An 18,412-nucleotide genomic window follows, 5' to 3' on the forward strand; every position below is an offset into this window, starting at 1 on the left:
GCATACGTGATCCGCGTATGCGTGAATTGAACATCCATAAATATAAATATGTGTAAAATACGTGAAAATGCTAAATAAGAAAATAAAAAATAAAAAATAAAACCCATCAAACACCAATGAGGTCATGCTACGCTTCAAAATAACGCATCGGTGTCAGTGAAAAATCGCTCGCAGAGCGGACATGGAGCAAATCAATGGATGTTTCGCATCATCTTCCTTTTTTTCTTTTTTTTAGCGATTTCTCACGGACACGGACGCGGATCGTGGATGAATAGATGGCTAGCTTTACACTGATGAAATTATCACACCAGTTAACATACCATTCATGCATCCGCATCCAGGCGTTTTGTTTCAATAGAACTATGCACGCCACCATTCAGCTAAACTAACGACTGGACTTCTTCAGAGGGGACCGGCCTCGGTGTCGTCGTGGTTAGTCATCGGTCTACAGGCTGGTAGGTACTGGGTTCGGATCCCAGTTGAGGCATGGGTTTTTTAATCCAGATACTGACTCCAAACCCTGAGTGAGTGCTCCGCAAGGCTCAGTAGGTAGGTGTAAACCACTTGCACCGACCAGTGATCCATAAGTGGTTCAACAAAGGCCATGGTTTGTGCTATCCTGCCTGTGGGAAGCGCAAATAAAAGATCCCTTGCTGCCTGTCGTAAAAGAGTAGCCTATGTGGCGACAGCGGGTTTCCTCTCAAAATCTGTGTGGTCCTTAACCATGTCTGACGCCATATAACCGTAAATAAAATGTGTTGAGCGAGTCGTTAAATAAAACATTTCTTTCTTTCTTCTGAGGAACAATAATGAGGCACTAAACTGGCTTGCAAGATCGCCGGACTTGTTCCCTATTGTGCAGGTATAGGATTTGTTGGATTGTAGGGTGCGAGAGAACCACGCGCATATCCATACCATCCACAACCTTCAACGTTTTAACTCGTAAATGGATCTCTATCACTATTCCAACGATGCACCGTTTCATCAGAAGTACGAAGCCGACGTTGTACCGCTGTCAACATGCAATTCGCAAGGTGCTCAGACACATTACTGACAATTTTCAGTTTCGTGTATGGACCCCCCAAGCCCCATTTAACGACGTAACAGTCAAACGTTTCATTTTGTATTGAAAACCTCTGACAAATGATGCCTCAATTAAATCCAGTGTCTGGTTTTATTTTGTAACTCACAAATTTTGTTTTATTTAAGCTAAACCTTTTTAGGCCAATTATATTTGATTTCGAAAAACCACATTTACAACAATTGTTAGTATTATAATATAGTGAAAACAAAACTATTTTATACAAATTCATCATTTATTTACAAATTTCAACCATTTATGTGCTACCTGCACACACCACAAACCTACTGACAGAACATACAAAGTATTTACAAGTAATGACGGCTATACGCGTCAGTCTGTTCACCATTAAATTCTTGACATACTGTAATAAAGAAAAACACAAAACCTTCCACCCTACGTTACTCATCTTCCACCTAAGCTGCTTCTAGTTACAGCTTTCTAGGTTTGCACAAAGCTGGGACTCTTACAATCTATTTTGTACAAATATACATGTAAGGTAATCAAAAATGTTTGTTGTGTGTTAACCATATCCATTATTACACATTGTATTTTTCAAGGGGTTGTGTGATTTAACTTTTCTCATTTTTCTCAAGTTAAAAACAATACATTTCAATACCAACAGGTTACATTACTTAAATAATAACAAACAGAGATGTCATTTCATACATGTATACAAACTTCAGATGAAACCTCCAGATTGAAACAATTCATTATTGTAATATAGCTGACATAAAAAAAAAGTATAAAACTTAACAATTTTAAAGAAAAACACTTAAATGTAGCACCAGACACCACACATTTTACAAAGACTTTTAAATTTGGAATGGCATGATTTTTAAATGTAAACCATTATACAGAAATTAAAATACTTTATTTTCTTGACACTTAAATTAAGATGTACACACATCCTTTTTGTCTTAAAAGTAGCTGCTACCTCTTAAGATGCCACCCTCCCCACTCACCCCAGTTAAAATTAGTTTTGTTAGAAACACCATTACAGCATATTGACTAATTAATCATCAAAATTAAATATCAAAACAGTTGGTGATCTTGACAAGTAATCTGCAGAGGAAACCTGCTAAATTTTTCCATTTGTATCAACAAATCTTTTATAAGCACTTTCCCATAGACAGAAGAGCGCATACATATATACCGGTCATGTGGCACTGGATGAAATGGGGGGAAAAACTAAAAATGTTTTAATGCATCCACCAAAGGGGTTGGATCAAACGACCGAAGTGTTTCAGGTGAGCACTCTATTGTCTGAGCTAAATCTCAACCCTTTGAGTTTTCTTAAAAAATGTTTTAACGACACCATTTAAAAGCACATTGATTTATTAATCATCAACTATTGGATGTCAAACATTTGGTAATTTTTCACTCATAGTCTTAGAGGAAATCTGCTACCCTGTTTTGCGTGCCTTTGGCTAACAGCTGTTTCTTTTCAAGCCCTGTCATACAGTTCTACACAAATTTAAAATGTAACATGATCTCATTTAGTAACTTGTTGAATCTAGTATTTAGGATTCTGAAGAAGTATATCACTGCAAACAAGATTATATTTTGACTTAATAGGTTGAAAACTGTCATACAAAATTTCACATCAGATCCATAATGAAGCACTAAAAATGCTGTTACTCGAGAACATTTTGAAGAGTTTTGTCCACACCAAAGTTATGTTGTTGCATCTAATTTTGTAGTACCCTAGTTATGTATGAAACAACCAACATATCAGCGTTAAAAATTGGGAGTCACCTGGTTACCTAAGATAAGACTGTTTGGTAACTACCAGTATTAGATTAAATTTATACCGAAAAAAAGAAGTGATACGATAACTCTGCCATTAGGTTTTAACTACTTGCACCAGTAAATTCTTCTTTTCAGTGCAATCATTTGAGGGCTAATTAATTTTAACAAGGGCCAGTAATATTTGTTTTACCCTAGTCCAGCTGGCCACCATGATTCTTGAAAAAATTATATTTAATACTAGATCTAAACTAAATATTTTATCCACCTAACAAAATAATTCTGGTGTTTATTAGTCTTAATTGTTGTGTTTTTTTATTAAAAGTTTAACATGTATAAAACATAAATCAAGTTTCATGGAGGCATTAAGAAAAATAATTATTCAAGATCTATATCATAACACATAGTTAATGCTCTTCTTTTCCTTCATTTCAGCAATATACACAAACTCGAAGAACAAAAATTATAAAAATACTTATTTCATGTATTAACACATGAATACATCTCTAATTAACATGCACTCTTTTCAGTCGTTTGTTTACACCTAAACCCCGAATACATTTTCTCATTAACAAAAACTATAGTTTCAATACATCCACTAGTACTTACTTAAAACATGTTAATTTTAACTTTTTGAGTTGTTTAATTCAGTTTTATGAGCAATTTTCTTTGATTAGTTAATTGTCACCACCACAGCAATCTGTTTTCATTTTTTCAACTTCAATTTGACTTCTTCTTTTTTTCAGAGTAAGTTTAAATAATGAAGATCTTTTATTTATTTATAATCAGCCAAACTCTTTTATAGAGTTTTTGAGAAAAATGGGGGACACCCCCGCCCCTCAATTTTAAAACACAAGCAGAAAAGAATTCTTTAAAAATTATTCAAACAAGAACAAAAAATGTTGTTCTTGTTTAAATAATCTTCAAATAATTCATTCTGTTTGTGTACAAAATCATCTTTTTTCCCATTTATTTCAAAAGCTTTAAAAATGACTTCAGCAATTATGTTAAGAAGCTGATGATATTTTTAAACAGTTGTGAAATTTTTCATACAACATAGTAAACACTGTGTGTACACTGCATTAAAATACTGTGGCAATAATTTTACGATAATTACACATTGTGTAGATTGTGTCTATAACTTATGTCTATTGTCTATGTTATTTACTGGCCACCATGCATGTTCTTATGTTGTGTGTATGTTCCACTTTGAAACAGATACCAACACAAAAAGGCAAGCATGTAACACACATTTACACTGAAAACTGAAATGAATAAGCAGTCAAAATACTGTATTTGCAATTTACCCTTTTAAACACACATACATTTTTGGCTGTCCCTGTACCAGTGAAACCAACAAAGATAATACCATTAATTCTATACCACCTCTTAACTGCTATGAAACCACACTGATTTATTAATCATCGGCTATTGTTTGTTATTTGGTATTTTTGACATATAGTTTAAGAAACCAAACAAATGATAAGTGGAGAAGAAAACTCGGCGTTCTCACAGTATTACTTTCTTATAACTGAATGTTTATAATACTGTTCTAGATTAATGATGCTAGCACCTCCGACGACGCCAATCACGTGACACACTGTCAACTTTTGCTCGACTTGGTCTTTTCTTCCTTCTCTGGTTTCCCCTCCCTAATTTTCTTGTGTTTCTTGTGTTTGTGCTTGGTTTTGTGCTTGTGCTTGTTCTTGTGTTTGTGCTTCTTGTGTTTAGCTGCTTTCTTACTCTTGTGTTTGTCGTCATCATCCATCCTCTGCTTCTTGGAGGGACTGTACTCATCGGAGCTGGGACTAGGACTGTGACTGGCACTGCTCGTGGTGCGAGCTGGCTGACTAGCATCGGCAGCATTGTGAGCAGCCACTACATCTCCATCCGATTCGGATCCTGCACTCTCCTCGTAATCCGGCTCGAATGTCGCTTCATCTATGATCGACTCCTTTCGGTCCAGAGGCTGGTGAGACTTCTCACCGCCTTCACTCTTCGACTGACTACTGTGAGATTTAGTCTGTGGTTTAGAGTCCGATTTAGAGTCTGAAGTGGACTGCCCATGTTGACTAGACTGAGTTTGTGGTGCAGCTTCAACACTGTTTTTACCTGGCTTATTGTGAGTGTCCAAGTCTTGTGATTTGTCACCAGGTTCTTGTTCTGAAGATGACCTAGATTTCGGTTTTCTCGATCCACTTTCAGCATCAGAATGTTTAGATTTTACTTCTGAAGAATTTGTACCCTTTTTGTCATCTGGTGAACTTTTCTTCTCTTCTCTTTCCTCCTTTACTGCAGCTTTTTCTTTGTCAGATACATGCACTTCATGTTTTTCTTGGTGTTCATCCTTCACTTTAGGTTTTTCTTCCTTGTCATCTTTATGTTTTAATTCACAAATTCTCTCCTTATTAGAAGATCTATTCCCCTTTGATCTGGAAACAGACGTTTTTGATTCATCGCTTCTTGATTGCCTCTCAGAACTTCTTTTATGATCATGTTTTGAATGCCCTTCACCCTCCTTTTCTGATCTGACTTTAGTATCTGTGGATTGTGTCCTTGAGTGACTATCAGAACCATGTTTATTCCGGTTTTCCACTTTATCAGATGATATCGTCACCTCAATAGATTTCTGTTTATTCGAAACCCGTCTATCCTCACTTTCCACAGTTGTCAAGTTCTCTAAGTAAACACGTCTGTGAGGTCTGTCAGTTGGTGATGTCACAAAGGGCCGTGATCTTACCAGAATTGGTGCTATGGCCGATGCCACAGATGATGGTTTCATTTGTTTTTGAGATAACACCTTTTCAGCACTTTCTATTACAGATCTGAAAAATATATACAAGTTAAAAATTATGTTTTGTGCATGAAATTAAAATGAATAGGTACTAGAGATGACCATAGCTTAGCAATTAGATTTAGTTTTTTCATCATTACAAGAAAAACTAGTTCCTCAAGAATACTAAAAATTTAGGACAATATAAACTCAACAATGAAAGTTTAGCTAATGTTAAAAGAAATGGCATAACATTTATAAATTGACCTATTTTTATTAATTAGTATTCACATCTGAAATGTTTACCATAAATTTACAAACAACAAACTCATCAATCTTTGCCTTAAAGGAAGGGACAATTAAGGCATATGGCCTGGTATGCATATTCAACGATATATAATGCACATTATTGCTTAATATCAACAAGTATAATAGTATAGTTAATTAATAAAACGGTTAAATGTGACGGCTATTATATATAACGGGCGCAGCCATTTTGTACCATCTCAGTGAGTACGCCCTCTGGCGAGCTGGTGGTTACGTAATACTTAACACGTAACGTCAGGAATGAGCCGTAGAACTAGAGAAACACAATCTACCTGGTTTTTGCGGGATGATAAATAGTCATACATTGCAATGTTCTGTAAGAATACACATCCCAGTAAGCCAGCAGTAAGTATATCCAGCACTATATATATTATTTTTCAATACAAAATAAAATACCATTGTCAAAGTGGCTACACAAGTCGAAATAATTAACAATGTTTTGTCCATGCATTAAACTACGTACTGAAATGATACACGGAGTGTTTTCTTAGTAAATTGGTCTATGTTGTTAGTTGCTTCTGCCTGTGATTCCTGATTGGCAGGTGTGTATTTGATTGGTAACCAGATGAGCCAATTAATTGACGCTGTCTATAGACACAAAATACATACCGGTATTGTGGAATATTACCTGTCGCCCCTAAAATGGTAATGGATATGGTTTATTACTGTAAATAGTTCTGTAAAACTATTGATTAAGTAGACTTTTCCATCTAAAACCACAGAAATGACCAAACGTAGTCCCAAAGAAAAAAAAATTATCACTTGGGTATTGTGGGTTGTCGTTTTTGCTCCAACGTAGCATATCAATAGGCCTAATAGTGTACATTTTTCCTTTGGATTATTTAACAGAGAAAAATACCATATCCCCATTTTGTTCCATTAATGCAACTTGAAATATATTTAGTTTAATAGTTTATTATATTATTACGTCATTTATGCTGTTTTACAAGTCAGGTTGATCAAAGAGAAGCGCCTTGTCGAAAATTATTGCTTTTGTTTACACTGTACATACAGGAGATGGTCAGGAGCTGACGTCACTTCGCCCCAAGCTATCCCACCAGACGTCACAAATACAAAACAAAATGGCTGCCCCCAGTTAGCAGGAATAATCATGGTTTTTTATTAACTCTAAAATCACGCGTTTTTTATTTGCTAAAATGTCAGTATGTGTTGGTGGTCCTGGTATGCATCTTTCCAACACATAAGGCTCTTGTTTGAGTTGACCCTACCTTTAACACAACAGGAGGACCTGGTTTTCTTTTAAGTTTATTCAACCATGGCAAATGTAGACGTTATAAAAGATATTTGCTAAACTTTCGTTGTTGAGTATAAAATCAAGTTAAATTGATGATCCTAAATAAACTAGTTTATTCAAATGCATTCTAAAACAAGTTTGATAGAGAAGCACAGACATTAATGACTGGATTATTATTATGAGAAATTTGTGCAATGGGATGAATTAAAAAGTCTGTTTTGGACCAACTATTGATGATACTGCACCCACTGGAGAAGGTGCTATCTGATTAGTGAAGTTAGAAAGGGAACAGTTTTGTAGAATAGGTACCACCAGTGTCACACATATATTGGCAGTGAAACAGTTTATTGTATGTAATGTTAACTTCTGGTAAAGTAAACCAATTTATCTGGGATAAAAATAGGTGCAGTGAGCTAGTACGCAAGTTACACAAGCATGCAAGGTTTGATGATCCTAAACAAACTGATACGGAAGACATGCCCCAGACAAGAATTTACTTTATTCTGCAGTAAGCTGACAAGTAGGTCACAATAACTTAGTCATGATATGCAACACAACCCGTTCTTACATGTCAAATTTGTAACCACCTTTTGTTTTAAATGCTACGATTGGTACAAATGATATCAATGTGCCTTTGAAAAAACAAAAATTGAAACCCACTAGGCATTCTCAATTCCATGAACCTCAATTTTGCACTACTTTCAGCAATGCTTATAACCAGAACTACAATTGAAGAGTTTGATGGTTATTTCATAGTATTTTATATTGATTAAATAGTTAGGACTTGGTATTAAAAGAATTTAAAGCAATAATTTTTGACATTCATTTAAGTATGAACCACGGAACCACTTAACACACATATGAACAGTTTCACACCATGCTACGCTGTTCATACTCAGCGAGTAAAGCATTTTTGCAATTCATACTTTTTTCAAGCTATTTCCAGTTAGTTTTTCTGCTTGAAACTAAATTATATAAGGATTTTTAAAGAGATAGGTCTGCAAATTTAATAAAAAAAATTTAGTAAGCAACAAAACTAACTGACAGTATGTTTTCAATGCTGGATCATACTAGTAAACCAATATAGATGTAACAAGTGCATGAGGCATGCCAATGATGTGATATGACATACAAACTTGAATGATTCACCAACCTTGTAGCCAATATGTTATGTGCTATACATTACCTAGGAAGTGGTTTCTTGTCGGCGAGAGCCTTGGGGGTGGTATCTGCCTCTTCCTCTTCATAGTCATCCCTCTCCCACTTGGACAGTTCGGGCATCACAGACATGGGTTCATCTACTGGAGACGAGGACAGTTTAATAGGTATTGGCTTCATCCTGGACAAAACTTGAATCTGGGAGCCTCTTGTTTCTGCTGACAAATCTTCAGTCTTCATTCTCTTTGTTGGTGAAGAGTCATCCGATACCTCCTGGCTCTGAGAAAGAGTTCGCTTCTTCAGCTTCTGTCTCAGGTCAAACTCTGGAGCTGGATCAGTCTGGTCTTCCTTCACATCACCAACGGCTGTGCTTTCTGCTACAGATTTCAACCGCTTCTTTTTCACTTTCTTCACCTTCAGCTTTCCAGGCATGTTATCAGACTGACTTCCATCGCTAGCTTCTATCTGAGCTTTAGTTTTTAGAACTGCTGTTTTTGGCTTTGCCTGTAAAATCTTCTCGTTTTTCACAGTAACATTTTTCTTTTTTGTCGTATTTTCAGAGACCCGATTGGCATCATCTAACTGTGAATCATCTTGTGAAGGCTTTTCAACTTTGACCTTTTTTCTTTTTCCTTCAGTTTTCACAACTTTAGTTTTTGCTTCATCTTTATCATCATCTTTTTTCCTAACCACTTTCTCTTCTTTTGTCTTAGATTCCTTTGAGAGTTTTCGCCTTTTGTCATCATCACTCTTTTCAAAAGACTTCTTTCCACGATCTTTACTCACTTTAATGTCAGTTTTGCGATCTTGGTCAGTGTTCTCTTTATTTTCTCTTTCAACTTTACCCTTGTCTTTCCTCTCTTTCAACTGTTTCATTTTTTCACTGCCTTCCTTTTGTTTATCCTCTGACCGCTTCGAGTCCGTTTTCTTATAATGTGCATCCTTCCTATCATAGGTTTCTTTTCTGTCAGAATTATCTTTCCTGCCACCACGATCTCTCCTGTCGGCACCGTCACGTTTGCCATCATCATGAGTCCGTCTGTCAGATGGATTCCACCTATCCCCCATCTCCCACCTGGGGTCCCATCCATCCCCCATATTGCGGCGGTCACCGAAATGGTCTTTCATCACATCACGTCCTTCAGGCCGGTCATTCCAGGATTTATCGGACCTTGGCCAGCCTTCTGCATCACCAGGAGGCATTGGAATGCCAGAACCGAATTTCCAGGGGGACTTTGACCTCGACCGTTGGTAACCTGGACCGGGATTTGCCACATATGCTTCAAAAGTGGGTGCCACTGGTGGAATTCCTGGTGGCACGTTTGGAGGGTATCCCCACTTGTCTTCCCCATAGCCGGGATACATTCTATTGTTGTACACACTGAAATACAACAAAATGAGAAAAATCAATACATGACCAACACACGCATTTGATAAAAAAGCATATTTTGTAATACTATAGTCTAGTGTTTACAGCAATGTGTACATGTATGCAGTGATTTCTGTTATGTTACTACAGGTTGAAAAAAGTAATTATGATATAGCTTTGTTTAGAACATCACTATAGAAACGGTTTACACTACATATCAGGGAATCATATATATTAGTCATTTAGTACCTTAGTTTATTGGTATTTCATACTATAGTACTTTTGTTATTTTCATATCAAAGTCAATTTATACCTGGCTTTTTTCCCATTTCATATTGATATTAGTTGTTTCGTAAATCTTTTGCAAACTGACATATTTATTTAGTTTAATATCTTATTTATTACCCATTAATCAATTTCAATTTATATAAAAAAAACCTCGTTTGATTAACGTTCCAGTAAGGTCGTAGTGTGCCAGTCACATGACGTCAAAGTGTTACAGCCACTTGACGTTCTAGTGGGACCAACACTTTGATATGTACCAAGATATGTTTAACCATATGGGTAATAATACAATATATGTCACATCTAAGCTTCTACTGTGCACAGACGTGATACCCATTCAGAAATAAAAGCTGAAATAATTTTTTACATGGCTGAAACCACTACACTATACCTAATTAAAGGATATTTTTTAGCATTTGAGATCAAAATGCCATCTACTTTGTGAAAATCATTTTAAATACAAAAACAAAAAAAAAGAGATGAAAATGGATAAATAGCTGAAAAATTACCAGGGTTTTATTTCTCAAATTTGACTTGACACCCATGGCTTTACTTTTGGGAATTTGGGCATCGTTTTACCAAAAATTGGGAATTTCCAGTTTCATTTCACAAACATTCTCATTAAAGCCAAGTTAGAATTTAAAAAAGTAATACTATACATTTACTTATATTTATTCAAATGAATACATCTATTTTGCATTATGAAATGTTATAAGGGAGGGAAGAGTTGTTTGTCAAAGAGTTACAAATCATTTTCAAAATATATCTTTATATAATAATAATTTTTTTATAATTACTTGCATTCAGATTTGGAATGATCTACTCCAAAATTGGGATTATAAAACGACAGTCTTTGGGGAATGGTGCCCGTTATCAGTCTAGAAACATAGCTGATAAAACCCTGATTACATCATTGATTGCGACTTAATGTCAGTAGTTACAAACTAATGGGAAAAATGAGTAAATTACCATGAAAGTCAAACCTGATCTGTATCAGTACATGATAAAGCTATACACACAATTTCAGCTTAATATCTCAAGGCATTGTGTCAAAAAAAACATGTGCAAAACTATGTGGGACAGACGGACAGAAAGACAGACGGGACAGAGATGAAACCTATGGTGGACTAAATTTGTTTTGAAGTTACCCACCCAGGATAATATGGATCTGGTTTTGGAACATCGTATCCGAATGCCTGATAGGGTTCTTGGGAGTAGTGTCTTGGTGGACTGCGATACACTGAATATGGGGATCCATCTCTGTGGTAGCCTCCTCTTCCTTTACTCCCCTTTCCTCCCCGAAATCGTTTCGGAGGGGGAGGGGGAGGGGGAGGCGAGCGAGAGCGACGTCCATACGGAACTGGGGACCTGCGTCTGGAATAAGGACTCCGTGATCGTGATCTTGACCGTGACCGTGATCGTGATCTTGACATTTTCCTAGCCACTGGAGTGTAAGAACGTGACCTGGATCTAGTCCATGACCTTGACCTCAGTCTGGACCTTATCCGCGACCTGGAGCGTGTTCTTGAGCGAGTATATGACCTCAGTCTACTGCGGGACCGAGACCTGGATCTCATCCTAGGAGAGCGGGTCAGTGATCTGGATCTTGTCCTCAACCTGGGTGAACGGGACCTGGGTCTCGGGGGACCACGGCTATAGGAACGGGATCGGGATCGAGAATAACCTCTTGATCGGGATCGGGATCTGGTTCGAGATCTTGTTTTTGATCTGGTTCTGGGTCGTGGTGACCTTGAATGACTTCTGGAATACGTTCTACAAAAAAAATAAACCATGTTTTACATAGGGATTTTGTTTCCTAAGCAATACTAAAGGTATTTTTTATTACTTTTTTTGTTTTGTTAACCAATCCAATTGAAGAAAATCTTTGAATTTTACATTTTCATATAAACATAATTTTTGTACAATGAACCAGCATGAATAATTAACAACACTACACTTCCAAGTTCAACTGAAATGTAGTAAAATTAAACTTGTGATTTTACTGCTTCCCTTATACTCATGTATGATACCTAAATACATATTTAAAGTACATATACTCTTCAAAAAAAGAAACGCAAAAGGGTACAAATGGGTTATAACTCCGATTTTATGTTTCCTACCGGTTCATGCTTTGTGAATATAAGGTCATTGCATGTCCCAAACACATTCCCACGGTTACATTCGATAAAACGCAGCTACTGTACAATAAAGTTCCAAAATGTGAATATTCGCAAAAACGCAGCCACGTGCAAACCATGTCACCACTGCACGTGCGTTGTCTGCACATGCAACATGAACGCCGACAGTATAAAAGTGCAGGGTGTTCGCTTGCCTGGCCTCTGTATCTGGCCGACAGTTGACAATCCAGGACATGCCACGTCTCAGTGAACCGCAGAGAAACAATGCCATCGGCCGACTAGACGCAGGCGAATCCAGAACGGCCGTTGCCAGGGCATTCCATGTGTCCCCAAGCACCATCTCCAGACTGTGGGACCGTTACCAGCAACATGGATCAACACGTGACCTCCCTAGATCCGGTCGACCACGGGTCACTACCCCCGGGCAGGACCGCTACATCCGGGTACGCCACCTTCGGGAACGATTGACTACTGCCACCTCCACAGCCGCAGCAATACCAGGTTTGCGCAGGATATCCGACCAGACCGTACGGAACCGCCTACGTGAGGTAGGAATTCGTGCCAGACGTCCAGTTCGAGGTGTCATCTTAACACCACAACACCGTCGACTCCGACTGCAGTGGTGCCAGATTCATCGACAATGGCCTCAACTGCGATGGAGACAGGTGTGGTTCAGTGACGAGTCCCGATTTCTGCTCCGACGTCATGATGGAAGATGTCGCATGTATAGGCGTCGTGGTGAACGTTATGCGGCAAACTGCGTGCAGGAAGTGGACAGATTCGGCGGGGGTAGTGTCATGGTGTGGGCAGCCATCTCACACACTGGCAGAACTGACCTGGTCCACGTGCAGGGCAACCTGAATGCACAGGGCTACATTGACCAGATCCTCCGGCCACACATCGTTCCAGTTATGGCCAACGCCAACGCAGTGTTCCAACATGACAACGCCAGGCCTCACACAGCACGTCTCACAACGGCTTTCCTACAGAACAACAACATTAATGTCCTTCCTTGGCCATCGACATCACCGGATTTGAACCCAATTGAGCATCTATGGGACGAGTTGGACCGACGCCTCCGACAGCGACAACCACAGCCCCAGACCCTGCCCGAGCTGGCAGCAGCCTTGCAGGCCGAGTGGGCCACCATCCCCCGGGACGTCATCCGTACTCTGGTTGCTTCAATGGGCAGGCGGTGTCAGGCAGTTGTCAACACACGCGGAGGCCACACCCGGTATTGACTCCAGATGACCTTGACCTTGGTGGTGTGTCCTATCACTTACTCACAATGGACTAGAGTGAATTGTGAACAATCCTGCAACATTTGGTAATTATCGGACTCACCATTCAATAATTAAATCAATTCTCCAAATGTTACGACAATGTGGTTTTGCGTTTCTTCTTTTGAAGAGTATAGATAAGTATCATACACTGACTTAAGTATGTTTTTGAATATGGAGCCTGGAGAAATCTGTGATTATATACAGTAGATTAAACGTCTTCTTTTAACTATTGTTTTAAAGTGGATGATTTTTAGAAAAAGACTTAGCTTTAATTAAAATTTTCTACTTAATAAATGTGACCATGACCTATGAGCAAGTAAATGCAAAAAACAATCCCATATATACTCTTTATATAAGTTCCCATGTAGGTGCATAACAGAGAGACAAATGTCAAACTGAAATTACTTTTGTTTTGGGGGGGGGGGGGGGGGGGGGGGGCGGCGGAGACACATAGCCCAGTGGTGTAGCGCTCGCCTGATGCATGGTCGGTTTGGGATCGATCCCCGTCGGTGGGCCAATTGCGCTATTTTCTTGTTCCAGCCAGTGCACCATGATTGGTATATCAAAGATCGTGGTATGTGCTATCCTGTCTGTTGGATGGTGCATATAAAAGATCCCTTGCTACCAATGGAAAAATGTAATGGGTTTCCTCTCAGACAATATGTCAAAATTACCAATGTTCGACATTCAATAGCCGATGATTAATAAATCAATATGTGCTAGTGGTGTCGTTAAAACAAAACAAACGTTTTGTTTTAAGGTTGTGTTTCTTTTTACGAACTATAGAATGACAGCCATAGAAATTACAAATAAAGTTTTAAATTATATGAAAAATAAAAAAAATAAGTATTACATAAATAATTATCTACCTTGATCTTGACCTAGGCTTCAATGGTTTGGGTGGAATATTCTTTGCCTTTTTTTCCCTCAACTCTTGCTCAAAATCATCCATAAAATCACGCTTCCTGAAAGAAATTAAAAAAACCCACATAATTTTACACACCAACCCAATCTGCATTAAATTCTAAGCAAATTAATAAGATTTAAGTGATCAGAGAAATTTTCAGTAAGCATCCATTAAAGACTTTAAGACTCCATCATATGCAGTTATATGGGATAGAAAAAGTACACCCGAGGTGGTGGAAATTTCGACCTGGGGTGAAGCATGCAGGGTCCAAGGTACTTTCTCTATCCCACATGATCACATGTGATGGGACTCTTATTTCTATCATCCATTCGTTAAATAAACTGACAAAGATGGCTGAATTAAAAAAAAAAAATTATTTGACCATTTCATCATAACTAAACTACACAGTCATATTTTCCATATTTGTTTCATGTGTTAAATATAATTTAGCACTACAATTTATGAAGATAGCTTTTAAAATGAAGGTTTCAGCAATAAAATATTGATCTAAAAATGTGGTCTGATGATCTCAGATCATCAACTTGTATTAATATGACATCATATGTTACCAACGATTTCATACCCCCCTTGTTAAATGCAATCACGTGATAGCACATGAAAGAGAGAACTTCTCTCATCCTCGGGTATGAAAGAAAGCTATGTAAGCAATTTCTTACATGGGATATCACGCACTTGCATTTAAGATGACATCATTGGTAATATATGACATCATATTAATGTGAGATGGTGACGTGAAGTCATTAGACAGTTTTAAATTAATATTTTGTTATTAAAACCTTCATTTTAAAAGCTATCTTGTTCATTTGTAGTGTTAAATTTTATTTAACACATGAAACAAACACGGCAAATACGATAGTGTAGTTTATTTATGATAATATGGTCAAATAAAAAAGTTACTTGTTCAGCCATATGTCAGTTCATGTAAAATAATGGTTTATTTTCCGAATGAACGAGAAAAAAAGACTCCATCATATGTGGTCGTGTGAGATAGAAAAAGTACAGCCTCAGTGGTGTAAATTTCGACCATGGGAATCAGCAAGCCTCGTCCCAGTTCAAAATGTTTACCATGTCGGGGGTACTTTTTCTATCCCACATGACCACATATGATGGAGTCTTATAATCATTCTTAACCTTCTTCAATAGGATAGCTATGTCCAATATACCCAACAATGAGAGATAATTATTTTCATCAATGTTCTATGATTTGGCTGTGGAAGAAAGAAAGCTTAAAATCATTTGTTCTCTACCTCTATCCATATGATAAAACCTACAAAAAGTGAGAAGACATAAAAGCTGGAATGAACTAAGCCATCACCAATTCTTATTAGTTACTGTAAGCCACTGGATCTGCTTTAGGAGAGCTGTAAGTTGTACCTAATATCAGATTCTTGTTTCCGCAGTCTATCCTGTTCCCTATAGAATTCGTCCTTCGTTAGAGGTTTAGGTACCGGAGCAAAGGGTGCTGCAGGGAATGGAAGGTGAGGGGGACCTGCCATGAAAGGTGGGCCGGGGAATCCAGGTGGAGGTACCACTGGAGGCACGGCATTTGGAATCGGCACAGGAATAGGTCCTACAAGTAGAAAATCAAATAATGGACATTTTTATATACAAGACCATAGTCATTTAATATACAGAGCAATGAGCTGAATAAAACTTGGTAAATACTGGAGAAAGAAAGCTAATGTAGTAGTCTTTTTTTCACATTCAGTGAAGAACAATGGAACCACTTTATACACTTTGCCAGCGTAAACCCATTTTAAAATCAAAAGTTAACACATTGAGTTAGATTAAATATGAATCCACGGTATCCTTATAACTGAAGGACTAATCAAATAAGCAGTTATAGATTGTGTCTAATCTGTAACTTTGGAAGGTTTTTGGGGGGGGAATATCAAATTTATGATTCAAAGGGATATGAAGAAAGATATCTAAGCTGAGATTATGGGTTGTATAAAGTGGTTCCATTGTTCTTACTTCCCTGTATATGAAAAAAAAAGACCATTTCATTTGCTTTTTTTCTCCAGTATTTACCAAGTTATATTCAGCTCATTGCTCTGTATATTATTATAAGCTGGGGCGTTAGTGTCAGCATATGCTATTAACAGAACATTTTTGAAAAAATATGCCATACAAATCAACATTTTTTGTTGTAGGGTGTAGTGGGTACCAAATGAGAGTAGTTTGTAGACTCGTGGGAATAATAGTAATTGTGAATGGCCCACAAGTCTTACTTTGAGTAAAATCAATTAGGAACCTTAAATAATGTAAACAAATTGAGTTTAAATTCTGTTAACTACCGTAGATGTTTTTATTGAAGATTATTACACAAGTAATAGAAGGTAAATCTTCAAGCACAAAGTAAAAACAAATATTGAATAAATATTTCTTACCGGGAGGGGGACCCATAAATCTAGGTGGTGGTGGTAGTAATGCACCTGGTGGAATGGGTAATGTGGATGGGATTGGAGGAAATGTTCGAGGTGGCGGTACAACAGGTGGTGGCACAACAGGGACTGGAGCAACAGGGGTAGACGGCAAAACAGGCACTGCTGCCACAGACTTTGATGATGTCTTATTGTCATATTTCTTCTCAAACTCCCTCCATTTCTCAAGGATATCATCCCTACAAAAAATAGAAATAAACAAATAAATATTTTGTTACTAAAACTAGAATGACAAACCCGTATACCTCGCATGTTATCTAACGGATTGGGGAGATGGATATCTTTCATTTCACTTTTATACCAGGCAGTTTTTTTAAAAAGCAGATAGAGAGCACTAGCTTTGACAAACATTCCCACTTCTTTAGGGATGAATGAATGAATGAATGTTTAATGACACCCCAGCACAAAAATACACATCATCTTTTGGGTGTTAAACAAACAAGTATGTATATGAATACGATTATTTACATTACAAAAAAATATATATATAGGCCTATACATATATAATTATGCAAAAACAGTGTAAAAAGCTGTGGATAAAATACAATACAATACAAAAATGAAGATGAGTATAATTTATAACTTTTCATAGACGCATATTACATAATTACTGAATCACAATGATTTCACCAGTTGTTTAAATAGGGTATGTCAGGTTAATGACATACATTATCAGTTTTATCCGTAACAAGCATTTTAGCATAAGCTTGGACTTGATCTTACACTGTAACAGGCTAACGAAAAATATTAGACTCAGAAATTATTTTTGGGTTATTTTGATTTAGGTTCAGTCTCATGGCTATGATTTGTAACCTGGCAATTTCACGTTTTTCATCCCATTAAATCAAGCATTTGTTAAGAATTTTAGCTGCCTTTGTGCTAAAACATTTCACTTTGAAATCCTAATTAATATTTAATTATTTAAGTGATGTTTATCTCAAGCTGTCACGGATGGGTAATGCAATATAACACATTTTGAGAGAATGATCCCCCTCCCACCTTTCTGTTTTTGAAACTAAACTGAAAATACCTAAAACCATGTCAAATTTCTCAAAATCAAAATCAAAACTGCCCACATTCCTCTGAAAACAGTAACAAGTGTTATTAATAATAATCTTACTCTTGTATTTTTACTGGCTTCTTCACAACGGTCTCAGTACCTGGTGGTCGTAAATCATCTGAAATATAAAATTAATTGATGTCTTATATTCTGCCAGAATAAAACTACCTAGCATGACAAAGCCATGATGGCATATATGCCAGACAGCAAAAACATCAATTAATCCACATATTAAATATGCAGAAGTTTGTTTTGGGTTTTTTAAATGGGGAGCAAAATGGTAACTGAGATCACATTTTGTAATGTATTCATAACCCCATTTCCTTTAGAGCTTATTAGTTGCTCTACTATCACATTTATAGATGCATGGATGTGCAATTTATTTTTGGAAATCCGAGAGGGCAGTCTGAGCTGGGGGCTGCTGGTGAAGCTGGTAAAAGACCGGCAGCAGTGGCGATCTCTGGTTGCAGCCTCATGGGATTCTTAGCACGAAGGGGATTAAGTAAGTAAGGACGTGCAATTTAAACGATCACTTGGTCAAAGTCGATTTCAAATATGAAAG

The 18,412-nt window shown here is 37.3% G+C and overlaps 1 protein-coding gene across 1 annotated transcript in view; it reads right to left on the reverse strand.

Moving 5' to 3' along the window:
- Positions 1-1,302: 1,302 nt before the first annotated feature.
- The window catches only part of LOC121378780 (E3 ubiquitin-protein ligase RBBP6-like), a 55,439-nt gene continuing 38,329 nt past the window's right edge, over positions 1,303-18,412 (reverse strand). The window contains exons 12-18 of the mRNA XM_041507096.1: positions 17,911-17,968; positions 16,737-16,969; positions 15,721-15,916; positions 14,288-14,383; positions 11,150-11,770; positions 8,372-9,724; positions 1,303-5,655 (exon numbers count right to left, since the gene is read on the reverse strand). Of these exons, the coding sequence (XP_041363030.1) occupies positions 4,434-5,655; positions 8,372-9,724; positions 11,150-11,770; positions 14,288-14,383; positions 15,721-15,916; positions 16,737-16,969; positions 17,911-17,968 (3,779 nt within the window). The 3' untranslated portion in view covers positions 1,303-4,433. The remainder of the gene's footprint in view (positions 5,656-8,371; positions 9,725-11,149; positions 11,771-14,287; positions 14,384-15,720; positions 15,917-16,736; positions 16,970-17,910; positions 17,969-18,412) is intronic.

The sequence above is a fragment of the Gigantopelta aegis genome, chromosome 8 (assembly GCF_016097555.1).
Source record: "Gigantopelta aegis isolate Gae_Host chromosome 8, Gae_host_genome, whole genome shotgun sequence".
Classification (NCBI taxonomy): domain Eukaryota; kingdom Metazoa; phylum Mollusca; class Gastropoda; order Neomphalida; family Peltospiridae; genus Gigantopelta; species Gigantopelta aegis.